The sequence below is a fragment of the Erythrolamprus reginae genome, chromosome 2, assembly GCF_031021105.1.
Source record: "Erythrolamprus reginae isolate rEryReg1 chromosome 2, rEryReg1.hap1, whole genome shotgun sequence".
NCBI lineage: Eukaryota > Metazoa > Chordata > Lepidosauria > Squamata > Dipsadidae > Erythrolamprus > Erythrolamprus reginae.
Genome location: NC_091951.1, coordinates 207,678,599 through 207,701,597, shown reverse-complemented (window position 1 = coordinate 207,701,597; position 22,999 = coordinate 207,678,599). Strand labels below are relative to the sequence as shown.

The 22,999-nt window shown below is 42.5% G+C and overlaps 1 protein-coding gene across 2 annotated transcripts in view; it reads left to right on the top strand.

The window, feature by feature from the left end:
* BRME1 (break repair meiotic recombinase recruitment factor 1) overlaps positions 1 to 22,999 on the top strand; it is a 36,475-nt gene that overhangs the window by 4,053 nt on the left and 9,423 nt on the right. The window contains exons 1-6 of one of the 2 annotated variants that reach the window (XR_011557742.1): positions 12,665 to 12,740; positions 14,088 to 14,163; positions 18,435 to 18,533; positions 19,099 to 19,156; positions 21,522 to 21,646; positions 22,212 to 22,301. Coding sequence is in view for 1 of the 2 variants with exons in the window: in XM_070736138.1 (XP_070592239.1) it covers positions 14,088 to 14,163; positions 18,435 to 18,533; positions 21,522 to 21,646; positions 22,212 to 22,301 (390 nt within the window). In the remaining variant the exon portion in view is untranslated. Of the gene's footprint in view, positions 1 to 12,664; positions 12,741 to 14,087; positions 14,164 to 18,434; positions 18,534 to 19,098; positions 19,157 to 21,521; positions 21,647 to 22,211; positions 22,302 to 22,999 lie in introns of those variants that run through there. The other variant, XM_070736138.1, reaches the window with a different exon arrangement.

The window sequence follows — 22,999 nt, the reverse complement described above, 5'->3', positions numbered from 1 at the left end:
ATATCATACTTACCTTACCCTTCAGGATATCTATGTTTGTTCCCTATACTTTGGGGTTTGGGATCTGAGCCATTTACAGCTGGCCTTGTGTTTGCTTCCTTTATCTCCTGTTTTATACCTGAGTGTTCATAGCTTGAATATTCCATAGTGTGGATCGTCTGATTATCAACTGTCCAGTTGATGAATAAAAAAAAAAAGAAATTCCTGGGACATTATTTTACCAAGAGTATAAAACTTTACTGAATAAACCACATCAGCACAGAAGAAGCGAAAGGGTTTGGGTTTCCCATGCAAAGCAAGCATAGTTAATTCTCTCTTTCCCTACGGGCCACCCACATTCCATTATGTCCACCAATCACTTCTGTTCATTTTGTTATGGGAACCAGCCAGACACACTGGGACCACTGTTTGGGGTGTCCATGAGGTGGCAGCAATGTCTTATGGGAACAACAATGCTTGGATGCCATTCCCCCCTCCCCTTCCATTCCACTCCACACCCTTCCTTTTCTTTATCAAGCTGCAAGTGAAGCAGAATGTGGATGAAAGTGCTAGTCAGTCTTGACATTGATATTTATGCCATGCACTGTTTCATCAATTCTATTTCAATATTTCTGAATATTTTTTTAGTTATTTATTTAAACCCACATATGTGCATAGGCAAATATGTTACAGCAGAATGAAATAGCTTGACAGCTATAACTATTCATAAATATGTGGACAGGCATACTATTTCTAATTATAATAGTAGAGAGATATTGAAAGATGGAGATTTGAAAAAATGATCCTTTTGATCATGAATCTAAAATACATAAAAAGGCTGAAGCAGGTCAAGAACATAACACTGTTTTGTAAAATAGCTACTAAAATAGTTACATCCTAAAAGAGGTTTTAGCACAGCAGGTTCTCACAGCAGAAATTAAACTGAGGATCAATTATTGTTAATTTACTGAAGAACCCCAGGGGGCAAAAAGTCACTAAATGGTTATAAAACTCTCACAATCATTAAGTCACAAAATCTAGCTTGGTAGCCACTGTATATTTAGATTAAATTCACCAGAAGTTGGGAAAAGAAGCTTACCTTGTATCATCTATTGGATAGAGATTTTTACTCAACAGGCATTTTCATGGTGTTTTAACCCTTATTTTTGAATGAACAAATAGACCATTTTACTGATGAGGCAACAAGATAATTCAAGCAAAGAAGATGGATAACTTTAGTCCTGGGGAAAGCATGAAGATACACTGGAGATCTTTGCCTAATGCTAGATCAGGATGTAGGAAGACTAAGTAATTCCTGAATCAATTTGATTCTTAATTAATAGTCAAAAATGAACTTAGATCTGCAAACTTAAAAAGAGACAACTGATGCCAGTGTTTGTAAGCAATTATAGAACTCAAAGTAAACTATTGATAATTAAAAGAAGAATTAATTATTTTAAACCTTGAATGAAGTTATAAAATTAATCTCAGTGTACAAATATATGATACAAAGCAATAAGTGCAAGAGGGATCTTGGAGTCCTAATGGACAATCAGTTAAATATGAGGCAGCAACAGGGGTGGGCTGCTGCCCTGACAGGGGGAACCCAGTGGGGTAGCAAAAATGGAGCTCCACCCCAGAGCACTCAATTTGCAAAGGCTTGCAAAAATGTTATCATTCAAATCTTGAGTTAAGTATTAGAGATTGCTGGTGTTTAAAGGAAGTCCCTGGGGAAGAAACATTTGAGAGTCCCTGGCCAGCTACTCAGCAACAGATTAGTCAGGGAAGCCAGTAGAGCAGCACAAAGCAAACTATTGCCTGGGGCCCATCTTATCACATCTGGTTAAACTGCAGAGCAAAACCTCTGAAAGCCTCTAAAACAGGGGTCAGGAACCTTTTTGGCTAAGAGAGCCGTAAACGCCACATATTTTGAAATATAATTCCGCGAGAGCCGTACAATATTGCTTCACATCTCAATATCCTTTTCGATCTAGTTTTTACGCCCATCGGTGAACGCAGGTCTGAACGAGCCCGTGGTATCCAAGTTAATTTCAAAGTACACTCAAAAAAAAGTGAAGGGAACACTTAAACAACACAATATAAACTCCAAGTTGTCAATCAGCGTTGCTTCCTAAGTGGACAGTTTGATTTCACAGAAGTTTGATTTATATTGGAGTTATATTGTGTTGTTTAAGTGTTTCCTTTATTTTTTTGAGCAGTGTAGATAGAGCAGGAGGTCTCCAATCTTGGCGATTTTAAGACTTGCAGACTTCAACTCCTAGAGTTCCTCAGCCAGCGAAGCTGCCTGGGGAACTCTGGGAGTTGAAGTCCGCAAGTCTTAAAGGCCGCTAAAGAAAAGTTTGGACAAAAAAACCCTCTCTCTTCCTCCCTTTCACTCTATTTCTCCCTCTTTCTCTCTTTTCCTTCCTTCCCTTCTTTCTCTCTCTCCATCCCTCTTTCTTTCTTTCTTCCTCTCTTTTTTGCTCACTTTCTCTCTCCCTCCTTCCCTTCCTCTGTCTTTCTCTCTCCCTTGCTCTCTCTCTCTCTCTGTCTCCCTTGCTATCTCTTTCTTGCTTTTTTCTCTCTCTCTTTCACTGTCTTGCTATATGTCTCTTTCTTTCTCTTTGCCTCTCTTGCTATCTCTCTTTCTTTCTCTCTCTCTCTTTCTTTCTCTCTCTCTCTGCTTCTCTTGCTATGTCTCTCTTTCTCTCTCTCTCTTTCTCTATCTCTCTGTCTCTCTTGCTATGTCTCTCTTTCTCTCTCTCTCTCTCTGCCTCTCTTGCTAAGTCTCTCTTTTTCTCTTGCTATGTCTCTCTTTCTTTTTCTCTCTCTCTGCCTCTCTTGCTATGTCTCTCTTTCTTTTTCTCTCTCTCTGCCTCTCTTGCTGTCTCTCTTTCTTGCTCTGTCTCTCTTTCTCTGCCTCTCTTGCTATGTCTCTCTTTCTCTCTCTCTCTGTCTCTCTTGCTATGTCTCTCTTTCTTTCTCTCTCTCTCTGCCTCTCTTGCTAAGTCTCTCTTTTTCTCTTGCTATGTCTCTCTTTCTTTTTCTCTCTCTCTGCCTCTCTTGCTATGTCTCTCTTTCTCTCTCTCTCTCTGCCTCTCTTATATGTCTTTCTTTCTTTCTCTCTCTCTCTCTCAACTGACCGCCACGTCAGGGCTCCCACTTGCAGTCAGCTGAGAGAGAGAGAGCGCTCCCTCTCGCCGCCGCCTGGAGCTTCCTCTCGCCGCCGCCATCTCCCCGCGACTGCCTGCGGCCGCTGCAGGCCCCCCCTCCCAGCCCCCCCCACCGGGCCACAAAGGACACTTGCCGCCGACGCCGGTGAAGCTTCAGCTGGGCGGGGCGCTGCCGGTACTTCCGTCCTGGGGCCCCCGCTCGCAGCTGTGCCCCGCCTCCTGCTCGATGCCGCGGTTTTCGGCGCTGTCCTGCTGTGCCCCAAAGAAGGAAGGCGGGGAAAAGGCGCGAAGAATGGAGCTCTCCTTCTTCCTGCCTTCCTTCTTTGGGGCACAGCAGAACAGCGCCGAAAACCGCGGCATCGAGCAGGAGCCGGGGGACAGCTGGAAGCGGGAGCTCAGTGCAAGGAGCCGCTCTGCGAGCCATATACGGCCATCAAAAGAGCCATATCTGGCTCGCGAGCCATAGGTTCCCGACCCCTGCTCTAAAAGGTGAACAAAAGATTGAGAACCACCACTCTGACTTTGTTCATAAATCTTCCCCTGCACAGCTTGACAAGGCTCCAAAGGTATCAACTGATTATGCCTCTATAAATTCAACTGCATTCTACCCTTCTCTTTCTGCCTGAACTTCCAAACAGAGATGGTTTGTTTCCTTTACAAGAGAACTATTCTTTGGGTCTCATTACAGCCCATCTTATTAGGAAGCCACAGGACCAAATGTATGTCAGTTGCATAGTCATGATGTTGAAGTAACCAACTTAGGGCAATGTTTCCCAACCTTGGCAACTTGAAGAGATCTGGACTTCAACTCCCAGAATTCCCCAGCCAGCAAGGTTGGGAAACACTGACTTAGGGAATGAGTATTAATTTCTTTGAACCCCACTGTCTGCTACTGAGTCTATTAAGGGTGATTTGTAGTTAGTTTGCAAAACACAGTTGTTTTGAGTTTGATTTTCAGCTCTTCCATGTCTCAAAAGTAAAAGAACAGGATTTTGTGGAGGGGGAGTTGTTCCCTTTTCACAGTAGAGTCAGCTTATTGAGTCTTCACTTTGGGTTACAGCGGCTTGATCATTTTTGGATTCAGAAGTTTCTGCTCCAGTTAATTTGTTACATCCACACACATAACAAAAATGCAAACCAATAATGGAGATGATAATCTCACAACTCTTACATTCATTATATTGGAGCAGCACAATGAGGTTTTAAACTAGACACACACACATACAGTAGAAACATAGAATTTATTTGTTTATTTATTTATTGGATTTATATGCCGCCCCTCTCCGAGGATTTGGGGCAGCTTACAACATATTTTATTATGATAGGATTGAGTAAATCTACTGCTATTTCGGTTACATTAATCAACAATTTACAAAGCAGTCTGCGCCATCGCCTAGACATGGCATCTGTAGTTTTATTTTTGGAAATCACTTCCTGACAACTTTTTACATGCTATAACCAAACCTGCTGTAGCTGCTTTAAGAAGAGGAAACTGTTAGAGGCACAGGGAATTTGGTTTCTCATGTTGCTGGTGGGATGGTCCACTACACTTTTATCTTGTGAGTTCCAATTCAGCACATCATTTTTGTCTGGAGTCACCTGGTTTACTAGTCTGCATTGGTTGCCAATCAATTTCCGGTCACAATTCAAAGTGTTTGTTATGACCTATAAAGCCCTTCATGGCATCGGACCAGAATATCTCCAAGACCGCCTTCTGCTGCACGAATCCCAGTGACTGATTAGGTCCCACAGAGTGGGCCTTCTCCGGGTCCCGTCAACTAAACAATGTCGGTTGGCGGGCCCCAGGGGAAGAGCCTTCTCTGTGGCGGCCCCGACTCTCTGGAACCAGCTCCCCCCCGTGATTAGAACTGCCCCTACCCTCCTTGCCTTTTGTAAACTCCTCAAAACCCACCTTTGTCGTCAGGCATGGGGGAATTGAGACATCTCCCCCGGGCCTATACAATTTATGTATGGTATGTTTGTATGTATGTCTGCTTAATACTGTAATGGGTTTTTAAAAATATTTTAAATTGTAAATTATTAGATTTGTTATGAATTGTTTTATTGTGTTGTGAGACGCCCCGAGTCTACGGAGAGGGGCGGCATACAAATCTAATAAATAAACAAACAAACAAATAAATAAATAAATAAATACAAACAAACAAACAAACAAACAAACAAACAAACACTAATGCTGGTGTTTGTCATTACTTAACATTATCTTCTTCAGCCACCTTTTAAAATTCCATGAGGTCATCTAGTTTTGTTGCTTGGATAATTTAAGCAATGTCTACACACCAGAATTCATTCTTGTCATGTCTTCCTCTTTTCTCCAATGCACTTGCAAGGAGAGTCCAGGATGGGTAATTCTTCAGTCTGATTGGTAGGGACTGAGTTTAATTTAAATATTAGGCAGGTGCCGCCCCCTTAGCCCTCCAGTCTTAAAAACTCAGTCGCAGTAACGGGACTTTGAGTTTTTGCTCTACCAATAGTATTGGTTTGAGAGGTTTAGGCATTGAATGTTATTTGGAATTATTTGATGTATTAATTAAATTAGGTATTTGTGATTTGTTATTTATTAAATTTGTCTCTTTCTCCTTTTTCCTCAGGTGCAGCTGGGGGTTTCTCCTCAGGCAGCTCTGGTTTCAGACCTCCAGTGGGTCTAATCCAGTTGACTGCAGCTCCTCCTTGTCTGTGAACCCACACAAAGGCCTGTCTTGTGGGTTCAGGAGTGAGCACCCGGGGAAACTACCTCCGAGGTAGACTCCGGAGGAGAGGAGCTGGTTGACGCTGCGGGGGGGTCCGCCCTCCCCCGTGGCAAATACACCAAGGGGAGGGGGCGCAAGAGGTCCTTAGTCAGGCCTCGGAGGACAACCGTGCCCCCCCCCCCCGATCGCCCCGCTCACAGCGATTTGAAGCGAAGTCGGGCTGATTCTCTGCCCGTGGAAAGGCAAAGAGCCTTCCCGCCCGTTTGCCTGTCAGTTCCGACGGCCATGTTTGTTGGAGGCCGATATCGGAGGTTTTCGCGCCCAAGCGTTAGGGGTTGCCAGGGCAACCGGCCGGCGGCCATTTTCTTCAGGAGAACTTTGACAGCGAGGCGGGGCTTAGCCGACCTGTTCGGGCGTGCTACTGTTGAAACTGAAATCTGCCCTAGCTACACTCAGGCGCAGTGGAGCAGTTGCCTGTCATTTTGCTCTATTTCTGGTCAGAGCAGTTAAGGAGTTTTGGCCTCGATTTCATTCTGACTCAGGCAATCTCCTTTTTCGTGGCAATATGACAGATCAGGCGGGCCAGTTGGTGGAGGAGGCCTCTGCAGGGCCTAGCACTCCAAAGGAAAAGCCCCAGAAGGCTAAGGTATCTCAAGGGGCCTCTCTGAGGGAAGCAGAAAAGCGCATCCGGGCTCTGGAGAAACAATTAGAGGCTTCACAGAAGGTAATGGGCCCTGTTCCTTCTGCCAGTCAACCCGGTCCTTTGATGGCCTCCCCCGCGTTTCTGCCAGGGGTGGTAGGCACAGCCATGGAGAGAGATTGGTCTCGAGAGAGAGTGAGGCTGCCAGCACCCACACCCAGGGCTGAAAGATAATGTGCTGCAGGACTGTCTGCATATCCAGCCTTTCCATCAACCCAGTCTGGTCAGGCAGCCACCTTTACACCTACAGCTGCAGGCCTGCGCAGCTCCAATGATGCCTGGCAGAGTATGCCTCAGTCTTTGCAAGACCTCATTGCCACAGCTTATACCCAGGGTGTGGCTGTGGGGACTCAACAACATCATCAGGCTCCAGTGGGACTCCCTCCAATGAGGTCTAGAGACCCCTGGACTGCCCCTGTCACCTTTTCCATGGAAGGCTCAATGGATGAGGAGCGGTCATCTAGAGGCGATTTCAGTAGGGCTGAGGATGAACTCTCTGGTGATGAGCAGCCCCCTGAACCACCCAGTTTTCCTGGACTCTTTAAGTCGTCCCTTTTCAGGGTTCTTTTGAATAAAGCCAAGATGACCATCGAGCAAGCAGGTGAGGGGGACCAGGCAGCGGCTACTGAGACGGCCCAACCAGCTGGGGGCCTATTTGTCTTCCCCAAGCAGGAGACGGTCCACATTCCGTCTTCCCACCTGTTCAGAGAGACTATCCAGCGCCCGTGGGAGAACCCAGCCGCCGCCCAGGGGCCATCTAACCTGGATCGCAGATTCTATACGTTTGATCAGGCGATGGAGGACCTGCTGGAGTTCCCAGTGGTGGATAAACCAGTGATGAGCCTGGTGTCCAATGCCCTGGTTCCCTCAGAGTCTCAAGAGGGTCTGAGAGCAGAGGACAAGAGAGCGGAAAATGTGGTACGCAGAACTCACCAGATGGCGGCCTGGGCTCTTCGAGCCGCTTCGGCGGCATCGTTCTTCAACAGGGCCACGATGCTCTGGATCCAAGAACTGCAATCCAGGGTTAATCTGGAAGATAGTAGACTCCGCCAAGACCTCAACAAGCTCCTGGCGGCCACGGAGTTTTCGGCGGACGCTACGGTCAACGCCGCCAAATTTGCTTCCCGTGCAATTGCCTCCTCCATGGCCTCCCATAGGCTCATTTGGCTCAGGAGATGGCAGGCGGACGTTAAGTCCAAATGGAGCCTGGCATCTGCCCCATTCAAAGGCAAGAAGCTGTTTGGGGAGGTCCTGGACGACGTCCTCGTTGAGGATAAAGATAAGAAAAAGGTCATGCCTAGGGCAAGCAGGAAGCAGGATAGGAGATTCACTCCCTATCAACGGAGACAGCCCTTTCGGTCTGAGCCCTCCTCGATGGGCACCCAGGCGTCGAGGCCGTATTTTCAGGGCTCCTTTGGCCAGGGGTCCTTTCGGGCGGACAGGTCTTTCCAAGCTGACAGGAATAGAACTTATCAAGGCCGCCGCCCCTTTAGAGGAGGAAGCAGAGGCTTCAAGAAGTCGAAGTGACTCCGAGCTCAGCGGCTGTCTGGGCGGAAGACTGATGTCCTTCCATGCAGCATGGGAGGCGACGTCCTCAGACCCCTGGGCGGTATCCACAGTTGCCCAAGGCCTGAGGATAGAATTCTTCTGCTCTCCACCACACAGATTTCTCCCGTGTCGAGTTCCATCAGATGGGGAGAGAAGAAGACTCCTATACAAAGAAGTCGGGCACTTACTGGACATTGGAGCTATAGAGGAGGTTCCCTTGGCACAACAAGGCAAGGGCTTCTACTCGGCGATCTTTCTCATTCCCAAGTCGTCGGGGGGAGTGCGGCTGATTCTGAACCTGAGGCACTTGAACCTCTATGTCAAATACAGGAGGTTCAAGATGCACTCTCTCAGATCAATACTGGCAGCCATCCGCCACAGGGACCTCATGTCCTCCATAGACCTGAAGGAGGCATATCTCCATGTCCCGATATTTCCTCCTCACAGACAATTTCTCAGATTCTGCATTGCCGGAGCACATTTCCAGTACAGGGCGATGCCCTTTGGCCTATCATCGGCCCCAAGAGCATTTACAAAGTTGCTGGATGTCCTTACGGCACACCTCAGATGTCAGTCGGTATGCCTCATGGCGTATTTGGACGACATCGTGATTTTGTCCAGAACGCGGGATCAGGCTCTCAGAGACTTACATTTGACCATCCAGACCCTTCAAGACCATGCTTTTTCCATAAACTGGGACAAAAGCCACCTGCATCCCACGACCCGTCTGGCCCACTTGGGGACAACGATAGATTCCCAGCTGGGCGAAGTTTTTCTGTCCCGGGACAGAGAGTCTACCATCAGGAAGCTGGTGAGAGAGCTGCGCCTCCAGCAGTACCCAAGTCTGCTATTCCTGTCCAAGCTCCTGGGAACTCTAGTGTCATGCATTGGCATACTGCCGTGGGCAAGGTACCACCTTCGACCATTACAGTGGTTCCTTCTCCCATTTCAGAAGCAGAAATCGAGCCACTCTCGCAGGAGGGTTTTCCTCAACGCCAGGGTTCGGAGGTCTCTCCGGTGGTGGGTGTCTCCGGCCTTGAGCAGCGGTTCCTCCTTCCTGGAAAAGGAATTCCTCACGGTGACGACCAATGCAAGTCTGCGGGGGTGGGGAGCACATCTTTCCTCACAGATAGCCCAGAGTCTGTGGTCGCAGCAGGACCTTTGCAACGTCAATATAAACTTCTTGGAACTGAAGGCAGTGTCACTGGCCCTCCACAGCTTTGCTCACCTGGTGAAGGATCAGCATGTATTGATTATGACCGACAACGTAGCCACGCATTCCCACATCAACAGACAGGGGGGAACAAGGTCACGGAGGCTGATGGCAGAGGCGGAGTCTCTTTTCAGGTGGGCAGAGATGAATCTGGCATCGCTTTCAGCGGAACACATCTCCGGGGTGGAGAACGTTTGTGCAGACTGGCTCAGCAGGGAGACACTGGATCCGGGGGAATGGCAACTGGAACCCGGGATCTTCCAGGAGATCACCAGAAGGTTTGGGGTGCCGGTTATGGATTTGTTTGCAACGTGTCTCAACTCCCAGCTTCCCCGCTTCTTCTCCCGATTTCCATCCCCGGGAGCGGAAGGAGTGGATGCTCTGCGCCTCAGATGGCCTCCGGGTCTTTTATATGCCTTTCCACCGGTTTCCATCATACCCAGAGTCATTCGAAAAATATTGCAGGAGCAAGCAGAGGTGCTGTTACTGGCCCCCTTTTGGCCCCGTCGGATCTGGTTCGCAGACCTGATGCAACTCTCAATTGCTCCGTCATGGCGGATTCCGGACCACCGGATCTCTCTCTTCCAGGGGACCATGTCACACCCGGAGCCTCAGTGGTGGCAGCTGACCGTGTGGCGCTTGAGCGGGAACGGCTGAGGAGTCATGCTCTGCCAGACACGGTTATTGATACCATACAGGCTGCCCGTAGACCTTCTACCAGGAGGATCTACCAGGCCACTTGGGAGGCTTTTTCTGCATTCTGCGCACAGAGACAGGTAGAACCTCAGGCGGCTTCTCCTCCTATGGTCCTGACATTCCTGCAGGCCGGTCTGGACAAGGGCCTCGCCCCGAATACTCTTTGTCGGCATGTGGCTGCTTTATCCAGCATCATTACAATGGACAGTCAGCACCCCTTGAGCAAACATCCATGGATAAGAGACTTCCTGAGAGGGGCGGCTAATCTTAAACCACCAGTCGTTCATAGATTCCCGTCATGGGACCTGTCCTTGGTGCTACATTCCATCACAGCCCCTCCGTTTGAGCCTCTACGACAGGTTTCTATGCGGCTTCTGACTCTTAAGACTGCCTTTCTGGTAGCTATTACGTCTGCCAGGAGAGTCTCAGAGATTTCGGCCTTGTCTACACGACCGGACTTATGTCGATTTCATCCGGACAGGGTGGTCCTTCGGCTGGACCCGGCTTTCCTGCCTAAGGTGAATACCACTTTTCACAGGGCACAAGACATCGTGCTGCCGGATTTTTGTACCCATGGAACTCACCCCTTGGAGTTGAGATGGCACAAGCTGGACGTGAGGAGAGCCCTTAAAATGTACATTCGCAGGACTCAGTCCTTTAGGGCTTCGGAAGCCTTGTTTGTCTCCTTTTCATCAAGATCTATGGGGTCCAGAGTTTCCTCCCAGACCATCAGCCGTTGGCTCCGTGACTGTATCTCGGAGGCCTACAGAGCTAGAGGTTCGCCTGTGCCACAAGGGATCACGGGGCACTCGACTCGCAGTGCCGCCACCTCGACGGCATGGAGGACACAGGCGTCTTTAGAGGACATTTGCCGGGTGGCCACTTGGGCTGCCCCTTCAACCTTTATAAAGCACTATTGAATAGACTCCTATGCTTCATCAGAAGCGGCTTTTGGGAGGAGGGTTCTACAGGAGGTTTGTTCCTTTGCCGAGCCACTGGTCCAGCCTTCTCCCTCCCTTTGAGTTTTTCTTGGGCATATCCCATCCTGGACTCTCCTTGCAAGTGCATTGGAGAAGGACCATTGAACTTACCTGAACGGTCTTCTCGATGCACTGCAAGGAGAGTCCAGACCTACCCAGCTCTGGACCAGGGGCCATATTACGGTTTAAGGTTCCTTTCTTTAAGGTTGTTGTGTTTTTCATATGGTTCAATAAATGTGTTGGACTTTACTGCTCCTTCGTTTTAATTAGACTGGAGGGCTAAGGGGGCGGCACCTGCCTAATATTTAAATTAAACTCAGTCCCTACCAATCAGACTGAAGAGTTACCCATCCTGGACTCTCCTTGCAGTGCATCGAGAAGACCGTTCAGGTAATTTAAGCAATGTCTACACACCAGAATTCATTCTTGTCATGTCTTCCTCTTTTCCATGCTGCAATCTTGTCTTGATGATAAAATATACTTTAATCAGTTTTCACCCAGTGTTAGTACTATATAGTAGCATTAGCTGTTGAAAAAATTAAACTGCCATGGTCCCAAAGCTAGTCCCAACAGTATTGGGGCTGGTTGATGACTTGAAGAGGTAGTCCAAGTGCTGGCAAAATCCTCCTAATTCTCAGCCTTCAAGTAGTCGAAATATCAAAACCTATGACTACCTAATGCCTGTTCCCAGGAAATGAAATAATTGTACACATTTCTTTGCTAGCCAGAGCAATGTATGTGATTGGCTCCCTTCTCATTTGCATCCTAATTGTTTAATCCAGTACTCCTCAATGGTTTTCTATTATGCCCCACCTAGGAATAAGTAAACATTTTATGCCCCCCCCCCCAACTCTCCACCTGGGACCAAATAGAATTTTAGTGTTAATATTTATTATTTTACTTATTAATTATTGGCTGGGGAAGGCTGCTCTACCCACTTACCTGGAAGTAAGTCACACTGAACTCAGTGGAGCCTGTTTTCGGTTAGGCAGACATAGGCTACCATGGTTAGGCCCTCTTTTGACATGGGGCCAGGCCATTTTAATTAATCAAGCCGATGTTTTGGGGTTGTCAGCCTGGCCCAGAAGCGCCGCCTCTGCCGGGCGCTCACAGCGAATGGTGTGGAAGGAGGCTTTAGGGTGCTGTTCAAAGTAGGGATGGGTTGCTCCTGGTGAGGTAGGTGACTGTGCACCAGTAGCAGCCGCCAGATTGTGCAATTTGCACACAACCACTCCTGTGCCAGTCCTTTGAGCACCACCATCTTTTTTCTTTAAATTTTTGTATTTTTTGTTTGCACATGTGCAGAAGCAAAATCTCATGAAGGGGCCCTTGCGCACATGGGATTTCAACAATGTTTTGCTTCTGTGAATGTGCATCGCCAAAATCTGCATCCCCTCATGAAATTTTGGCATTTTTTGGCTTCCTGCGCATGGGGATTGTGCACCTGTATGCACATAGCACACGTACACACACAAAAAGACTCAAACTGCACGCGCAACACACTAGTAGCAGAAAGCAAGAGGAATCAGCCTCTGGTTCAAAGCTTTTGCACAGCTGCAAAGGATGCTCCTCCTTGTACACAGCAGGTTTGCCACAGCGTTCCTGGTTACCACGGTGCCCGCTGACAACAAAAGAACCCACACAGCTGCCCCCCCCTGCCTGGCTGCGTTCTCTTCTGGGTTTGGAGCAGCATGCAACTTAGAAAACACTCCCCATCTTGAGGAATCGATTGAGAGGGATCACGTATGTTCCCTGGGGTCACATGCACCCCCCCTGGCATTGCTCTGTGCTCCGCCAGGGGGCACACCCCACTATTATTAAAGCCCTATATGGCTCAGGGCCAGACTACAGGATCGTCTCCTGCCACATATCTCCCAGAGACCTATAAAAATGCATAGAGTTGGCCTCCTCTGGGTCCCATCGACCAAGCGAGGCAGGTTGACATGGCCGCCGGGGAGGGCCTTCTCTGTTGTTGCCCTAGTTCTATGGAACCAACTCCCCCACCCCCAGGTCTGTACTTCTCCCACCCTGTTGGTTTTTCGTAAGGCCACTAAGACCTGGTTTTGCCGGCAGGCCTGGAGCCCATGAATTTAACAACTATCATAGCCATTTGTATGAATGTTATGTATGCATGTTAATGGGACTATGATTTTAAATTAAGATTTTATAGTTTAGTTGTTATATTTGACCTCATTTTATTGCCTTTGTAAATTTTATCTGACATTTTCCATTTCCCTCTTCAATGTATGCATTATTTTCTCATAGCTCTTTTCGGTTTTGTTTTTATAATGCAGGCCACTTCAAATGTGCAAATCTGAACATCAGTTGATCAGAATCTCATTTCTATTTAAATATCATTGTAGCTTGAAAAAAATGGTAATAACTATAAAGTAAATAGTTAATTGATGCGCCCATATAAATGCTTGTAATCCTTTATAAACAATTGGTCCTCTGAGTATATGAAAGACAAACATACATACCAGAAATACAAACAAATAATGGAGATAATAAATTCATAACTCTTTTAAGTTTGTTACATTGCAGCAGCACAGTGAAGTTTTGAACTAGATATTTTTTTCTCTATAGAGAAATTTGGGAGAAACAATTAAACTATCCCCAAAATGGTATTTTTTTCAGGTTTGAAACTGAACTTGGTATAAATGGCTTATTCCTTATTCTTTATGGAGGATGAAACTAAATAGATTATTTTCTGTAGTGGAAAGAGGTACTCTTTAGTAATTCCTTAAAATGAGACTCCTTCCTTGGGATTGGACATTAATTGATACATGCTGCAGCTTTGGATGACTGGCAACTAAAAAAGGGCAAATGAGCATGGCACTTTCTATTAATGATAATTAATTTAAGTTTTTTTCCCTTTGAACAAATTTATAATGTAAATGCTCTTTAATCAAGGGGGGAAATGAATGTGTAACTATAATATACACATATAATAAAATAGAATGTATTTTTTACTGTAATTGCCGAGATTAAAGGAAGATGGAAACCATATTTTCCCTATTGTGGGATCCTTCTTTTGGGTAATTTGTTGTTTCTAAATCTGAATATACACTGTATTTTTTTTCTTCCCAGCTCTGCCAAGTTAGGTAAGGCTCCTTCTGAAGGGAAAGAGCTAGATTACACTAAGGGTGCAATACCTTCCTCACAAGTAAGTATATTTCAATTTCAATGCAAAAATAACATCTTAGTGTAATTGCAGTTTATGTTGTCTTTTTTACCTGGAGGTTTCTCCCTTCCAAAGTTTGCAAGTAATCTTCCCTTAACTACCAGTTGTTCATTGATAATTTAAAATGATGATGACACTAACAAGTACAGTAGTAGTTAAAACAGTCCTTGAGATTATGGCCTTTGTAACACTTCCACTCCCACCACTTCCATGGCCAATTTATAACTCTTTAGACACTTGGCAGCCCATCAATTACAACAATTGGACTGCCAACATTTACAGAACTTACTTTAACTCTTCCCCTTCCACCTATCTCCTCCTCATTTTTGCGCTTTTGGCTGCTCTGCATTCTACCTTCACTCACCTTCACAGTGTTCTTTCTACTGCTGGGAATTTTATTGTAACTACTAGTTGTGATTTTCTAACTAAGGTGACATCGGTTGCCAGAGAATGTTGCTTCTCAAACCTTTATCAAATTGTATATACTTGAGTATATACAATTGTATATTCTGTTTACTCTGGGAGTATCTTTTGAGGGAGTAGCACTGCTGGACTCATAAGTACTGTTGGAAGAACAGGTGGAGCCTTTGTGTGTGTGTGTGTGTGTGTGTGTGTGTATGGGATTTTTTTGTAGGTTTCCTTTAACAACCAATATATTTTGTGGACAGTGTAATGACTGGGTCAATGTATTTTTACACAGTGTTAAGAATAATAATACAATTACATATTATTATTATTATTATTATTATTATTATTATTATTATTATTATCATTATTATCATCATTGTCATTATCATTATAGTTTTTATCTTCCAACTTCTAACTTTAATATGCTCATAATTATATTATTTTATATATCTATTTTCCCAATTTGTACTTATTTTCTCCACCACTTGTGGTTTTTCCATATTCACATTTTTATCTTTAAACAGTGTTATTCTCTCTTTATGATTCTTTGTCACTTTTTCAAAAAATATATTTAAACATTCTCCATACAATGTGTTGTTGGCCCCTGTTAAATCACTAATATTTTAATATTGCTCAAAGTTCCACCATATTTCCAATATCTCCGTTTTCTATAAACACCAATAAAACCAATTATTAATAAGATTTAATCAGTCCCAGGATTATATCTTTTGAGTCCTCTGAATTAATCCTTAAAAACTATAGTTTCCAGTATGTTTTTTACACACTGTTAATCATAATAATACATTTAAATATACTACCTAATCATAGTCTTCCACCCCCTAACCTTCAGTAAAGGGCACACTGTGGGTGTGGCTTATTTTGTGGGTGTGGCTTGATGGTCATGTGACTGGGTAGGAGTGGCTTGCCAGCCAAGTGACCAGCTGGGGTGACAATTTACTTTGTGTTTCCTGCACTCTCCTTCCTGGGTCGCCCACTGCCTCAGGCTGAGTAGCTAGGCGAACGGGTGCTGTTCAGCTTTTGAGAAAAGCGGGTGGAGGAAATGGGCCCCCTGCAACTCCTGTTGGTGCTGGTTTCCCTGCCGCTTTCTGAGGAGGAGGAGGATGGGAGTGGGGAATAGTCACCTGAAGCTGGGCACACAGCTTCATTTCCACTGGTGGAACTGTGTTCCAGCCCGTCCTGCCTGCTGCCCACCCCTGCTAACCTTAGTATATTGCTGGTTATAATGGATTCTATTATATATCTATATATATGCTGCTATTTTCCAATTTATACTTTCTACTTATTTCTATTAATTTTTAATACAATCACAATATTACAAGATATTATATCTCTATCCTTTTCGGAGTTTCATCATTTATTGCCTTTTTGATGATTCTTTTATATTTCTCTCTTGGGATCCTATATTTCTTTCTGACATTTTTGCACAAATTGAATGTTCCCTCTGCCTAATCCCTATCTCCTTCGACTGCATCATTGGGATACCTGTCCATAACCGTTACATTATTTTGGAAAAATCTTCCTTTTTTCTCTCTGTTCTATCATAAGCTCTAAAAGAATTATCGATTTGATTCTTTGTATTTATTGTTACTACCTTTTCAGTGTTTTTGTTTTCTTGTAACTTATTTTGATTTGTCTCCACCGTACCTCCTTCTAGTTTCTCCTCTGTCTTCTGAGTATTATGTCCATCTTTTCCCACCATTTGTTGAGGGTCTTCTACACTCACATCTTTATATATGAACAATCCTATCATTTTATGATTCTTTGTCACATGAATTTCATAAACACTTTTAACTATCACTAACATTATATCATGTCCAGCTGAGTCATTGTGTACCAAATTAATATATTAAAATTATTCCATATACCTGTAATATTCCACAATCCCAATATCTAAAAACTCCATAAAACCAACTATTAATAAAATTTAGTAAATTCCAAAATTATTCCTTCAAATCCCCTAAATTTCTAGTTGTTAAAAGCTATAGATTTATACTTTAGAATCCTTATAATTTCCAGTTTACAGCTTCCCAATTGCCCATATTTTAAAGTTTTTATTGTCTTTTCTTTTTCCTTCCTTCTATTGCTTTTCTTCTTTTGTCTCATAGGATAATCTATCCTGATGTTAGTAAACCAAATCCAACTTGATCCAGCAGATTTCCTCAAATCTTCAAATCCACATTTCAATGAACAGTTTCAATAAAGTTTTAGTATTAACAGTACAGTTTGCCTTAAAGATCTTCAAAAAGCTCACTAAATATTTCCAAACATCTAAATCACTTACTAAGAGTCAAGGTCAAATAATCGTTCAGATATTGTTTACATTCTCTCATTTCATCTTTCACTAAAATTATAAAGGTCAAAACAACTGATTGTTAACCAATCTGGTGTGTGTGTTAAAGATAGAGTTTACAAAAGCAGTTTTTTCCAATAATCACTTTTCACAATGTTATTCAACTTTTTTCAGGCTTTTGTGTTTTAGAGTATCCTTTTAAGTATTTATTTTGCATCTGACTCATTAATCTTTCTCTTTAGTTTTAAGTCTTTAATCCTTCTCTATACATCAAATTGTTGCTCTGTTAATGTTTGGAGATTGCTTTTCGGAATTTTTTACTTGGGTTCAATTTCTAAGGTAAAAGTTGGAAGTTATCTCACCCACAGACCACTCCAGGACAAAATCTTATTGTCCCTGTTGTCCCAGCTTGTGGCTGACCAAAATGGCTGTTGTTCCTGCTGCTGTTCAAGAGAGCTTTCTTCAGATTGAGAAAATGGTGGTTTCCTCATGATCGATGAAGCATAGGGCAGAAGTCTTCAAACTTGGCAACTTTACGACTTGTGGACTTCAACTCCCAGAATTCTCCAACCAGCATAGTTTAGGGACCCCTGCCATAGGGTCCCTGGCAAGCGGTTGCTGGCTGCAATTCACAGAGCACAGTGGAGCTCTGCTATTTTCTGGCCACAACATCAACCAGACGTCTCATTGGCAGGAGCCTTTTTGTCCAGGTCCAACTCATATGCCAGTTGTAGACCTTTTTGAGTGGGAAGACCTTGCTACAGTGACTTATGCCTCCAACACTGCACAATACCATTACTATACCACTCTCTAAATGGGTTGCCTCTTAAAGACCACCCAGAAGCTGCTATTGGTCCCGAATGTCTAGTCTAGTGCTCAATGATATAACCAGTTCTGAAGAAGCTTAGCCTTGGGATCTTAATTGTAGCTTTTCAGGTATACATAATTCAAAGTGCTGCTTTTGGATACCCCAGAGATCAACTCCTTTAATTGGATTTGTCACACCTGAGGCATCTCTCTACCAAAATAATTTGTTGATAATGCCCCATTCCTGGGACTTTGAGATGCTTCTCTTTGCCCTAGTCTTCTGAAATGGTCTCCCCATATAAGTGACATTGAGACTCTACTAATAGTCTTTTGGAAGGTAGCTAATGGGTGAAATGTGGGATTGTCGGAGTTGTGTTACATGTTAACGTTTTAATAATCTTAATGTTAACTTAATTTTTACTTCCTGTGTACTCTGGAAATGTGTGATGGTGAGTATGGAGGAGAATGATAACAACAGGGAAACTGAAGCAGTGAGATATAGGAAGAAGGAAGGAAAAGTAAAAACTGTTTCTCTTTTTGACAGAAAAACTTTATAGAACCAATTAATCACAGAACCATTATGGCTTTCCCATAGTGTATTTTTCTAGCTTAACCGGTAAGCGAAATCTTAATGCATATAGAGTAGTTTTACTATTTTACCAAATTGATTACTTATTTTAAAAGTTGTTGAAGACGTGAATATGACTGATATGATTTTTTATTATAGACTAGGAAGATCATACCAACATTTACTAAGTCAAGAAAATCAATGATTAAAAGAGAAGAAAAACGTTTTGAGGAAACTACAGTAAATTGGACCGAAGAGGTATGAGCTGATATTTGCAACAAACTTTCTACTTGTTTACAATATAATGTAATATATATTTATCACCATTAAAAAAACAGTTGTTGTTAGAGAAAAAAAATATTTCAAAAGTAATGAAATACAACTAAGATTATATTTTTGTTGCTATTTATAATTATTTATTTTTGCAGTAGTGAAGCTTTGTAGGTGCATTTCTGAAGCTAAGCATTTTTTTGTTCATGTTGAGCATGGCATTCAAATATTTTTATTTAAAGGCCTTTGATTCTGATGACTCCTGACTTTAACTCTGGGCAGGTCACAAAATAAGGAGCGACATGCACACAACAAATTATTAGGAATGCAGTGAAAAATAATCTAAAAATATTTTAAAGACTTTGTTACAGTGTTTTTGTAGTTATATGGTGAATTTATATTCAAGAACTTGAAAGTGATAACAAGGATCAAAATATAAATACTGGATAATTAAACACATTTTATTTTTATGAAGTGAGAGAAAAAATATTCAGAAAATGCTAAATATTTGCACTGCTTTTTTATCTACTCATCTGTTTTTGCCTTTTGAAAGGGTCAACACATGGATACAAATGTATCTAGAACAGCAGAAAATACTGTCCAGAACCCAGGTACATCTGTACAATCATCAATGACAAAAATGGAGAGTGCTAGAGATCAAATAATCCCTCCTTGTGAAAGAATAAATGAAAGTCTAGATGTAAAAATACAAGATAAATATGAGATTAGAAAAACAAACAATAATGATGTCGCATCAGGATTATCTGATTCTCAGCAGAAAGCAGGAATTGAACCAAATTCACAAGCAAGCAACTATGAAGAAGAAATGTCACAAAAACAACTTTCTTTTTCTCTATGTGTATCAAGTAATAATGATGTAAATAATTCTGAAAAGAAAGATCTCTCTATAGAGCCACTTAAATGTCAACTGGTGAAGCAGAGGAATGTGAACATATTGCCAGGAGAAAGGAGTATTGACCATATTAAAAGTAGCCAAAAAGAAGAGGAGTTTCTGGATAGTTCAGGCACAAATGTGCAACAAGATAAATCGATGCAGATTATCTTGAAATCAAATGAAACAGATAACCCTAGCTGGATTAATAGTGGAAATGGGAAAGATTCACATAATTCCGAGGGCATGGATAGCCAAACCCAACAGATAACTGACATGATTCAACTTCCAGTTATTACAGATATATTCATTCCTACATCAGGAAAATTGAACAGTCCTCCATGTACAAGTAGTACAAATAAACAGAGAAATACTGAAGCCAAAGAAACAGAGGGACTTCCAGATAAAACTAGGAAAACTGAACAACAAAATGACAAATGTACATGTAGCAATAATAAACTTTCTGCACCGGGAGCCTATGAATCTGTACCGATTAAAAAAGCTACTGATCAGCAGAACCTCGAATCAAATAGCAAACCTGTAGAGAAAGGCATTAGAAGCATAGATTCTTGCAGAACGAGCCAATTGTTGCAGAGCAAAATAGCATCAAAATCCAAGGTATTTCTGGGAAAGAGTTTCCATATGTTCAGCCTGTTAATCCCTATTTAGAAAAGGGAGTGGATCATTCTGAGCCAATTTGTGACCAGATCGTTTTAAAAGGAAGTCTGATTTCCCCACTGTTTAATGATGATCTTCTACCCGAAAACAGGACAATTTCTTTGGAGGATACTGCTTGCATAAAGGAGAGCATTTGTAACTCGGCTGAACCAAATGCTCCTACTCTGCTGATCCAAAAAGAGAATACAATTTGTTCTGAACATTTGGTGTTGAATATGCAGCAATCAGAACGCAGAGAAAATAATGTGATTATAGACAATATTATGAATGAATTGCCAGCAGAAATGTTGAGAAAACAGTAATAGTTTCCAAGGCAGACCCAACACCAAGGAAAAATGTCTTATTTTCCAGTGATATCTCTGTGGCAGATGAAGAATCAACTCAATGTGAAGGAAACAGGGGCAAACCTGATCAGGTGAATGTAGCCTTCATTCTGTAGAGATTCTTCCACCACAGATGTTGAGTGACCCCAATAAGGAAATTAATGAACAGTCAAGATGCAAGGCCAGATTCCAGCATGGATGCACCAAATGATCTAAATATGGTAGCTCAAGCATATTCTCCTTGCCCAGATTCCTTTTCTCTGGATCTGGGATCTTTGCCTGACACTTTATTGGAAAGCCATGGTGTTGAATTTCAATCACAGAAAGTAAGCTTACTACTAACAACTAATTTCTTAAAGTGCTATTGTTATTCAACAGAATAGATGAGGCTTTAGAATTTGATTAACATTATTAATGGTGTTTAGGTCCTTTAGAAATAACAATCAATGTCATACTTATTTGGAAAGAAATTATCTACTTTGTTAAATTTATTTGCTGCCCATCTCACTCTGGACAGCTTTATATACTTTATTATGTATTATATACCAGTATGTACTTTAAAAGAACTTAAAAACTATATCTCAAATGTTCTTTAAAAGAACTTAAAAACTATATCTTAAATTCTTGTTATTTAAAAGCTAAAGCAGACTCTGAGGTTGAATGAATCCTTAAAGCTAGGCCTTTTTGTCTCTTATTTTAATCCATTTCTAATGAATGAATGAAAAGACTTCGCTTTCTATAAGTGTCTTCCTCTTCTTCATTTATGAAGGGGTAGTAATAGAAGGCAGACAGGAGAAAAAGGAAATACAGTACAAGTGTCAGGAATTCTGGAAATAGTGGGGAAGAAAAGCTTACTAGCAAAGTACACTGAAAATGAACAAGATTTATTCCCTTGCCATATAAGAGATCCTTCCCAAAAAGCTTAATATGAAAGCTAACTGGAAAAGGTCTTTTAAAAAAAATCCTGCACAAAGCTGAGATTCATTACTAGCAGAAAAAAAAATGAAAATGACACCCCCACCTCCAAGTAAACTCTTTGTTATGTAGAACACCATTGTATCTCTTCCATTTCTTTCTTTTTAGACATGTGTTCTGAATGATTTACAGATACCTTTCAAGGAAAAAAGTAATCAGTATGCTACAGGGAAACAAACAGAAAATAAAATCTCACCCCCTGATTCTACTGAAATAAATGCAAATAATGTCAGGTTAGTAGGTTTCCTAATGTGAGGTTTTTATTTTGCATTCCCATTCCATATGGTCTGATTAAGAACTGCATTTTCTGTATACACACAATATCTCTCTCTCTCTCTCTCTCTCTCTCTCTCTCTCTCACACACACACACACACACACATGGTGTGTTTACCTGTATCTGAGTTTATACTAGCATTCCATTTTTTATCTACTCTTTTTCTCATGCTTTTAGCAGACTTTTAAAAATGCAAAAGAATAAAATGCAGAATTAAAATGCTTGTTCTTGAAAGGATGTCCACATATCATAATAATGTTTGGCAGATTTGTGCTGCTCCTTTGTCCTATATTAGGCAATTTGAGGCAGAAACAGAAAGTTTATGAATGAGATATCTAAGATTTGGTAGTAAAATCACTTGCTAAAACATATTTAATATTAACATGTACTCTAAAATGTACTTTAAAAGAACTTAAAAACTATAATGCCTGATGTTAACATTTAAGGGCATTTTTACTATTGCAATCCACTGATACACAATTGATCTGATGTCCTAATTCTTTTATCATTTTTTAAAAATCAGAGATGAAATGAAGATGATATGTGATCCATCAAGACAGGAGGATGCAACAGAGGTTGTTTATGGACTAATTAAAGAACTCTCTAATCTCAAGTAAGAAAATATTTGCTATAAAACACATGCAAGAGTTTAAATATAGTAGGCAAGCATCTGCGTAATACCCATAGCGCAAAATGGAGATAGGTTCTTTTTACCAAAGGTTTTGGATTTATCACTTTCAAAGGTCTTTTAAATTAGTCCAACAGACAAATGAAATTACGTTATGACCATAGGTTTTCCATTCTTGACCTAAATATCCTTGTCTACTAACTGCCATTCAAAAGCAACCATTCAAAAATATGAATAAAAGGTTGCATAAATAAAAGATTGCACTCAGATTAAATTTCCCACCAGACAAATCAGTAGAGACAAACCAATTCCCGGGGAGGACCTACAGTGATCCCTCGATTTTCGCGATCTCGTTCTTCGCGAAACGCTATATCGCGATTTTTCCCACCCGATGACGTCACTCTCTTCCTTCCTTTCTCATCTTTCTTTCTCTCTCTCTTTCTCTATCTTGCTTCTTCCTCTCTCACACTCTCTTCCTCCCTCTCTCATCTCTTTCTTTCCTTCTCTCTCTTTCTCTATCTCTCCCCCTCTTGCTGGCGGGCGGCGGGTGAGCGGGGGCATCAGCGAGGAAGACCCAGGGAAGGTTCCTTCGGCCGCCCAGCAGCTGATCTGCTTGGCAGCGCAGCGAGGAGCCAAATCGGGGTTCCCCTTTGCGTGGGCGGCGGGAAACCCCAATCTTCGTC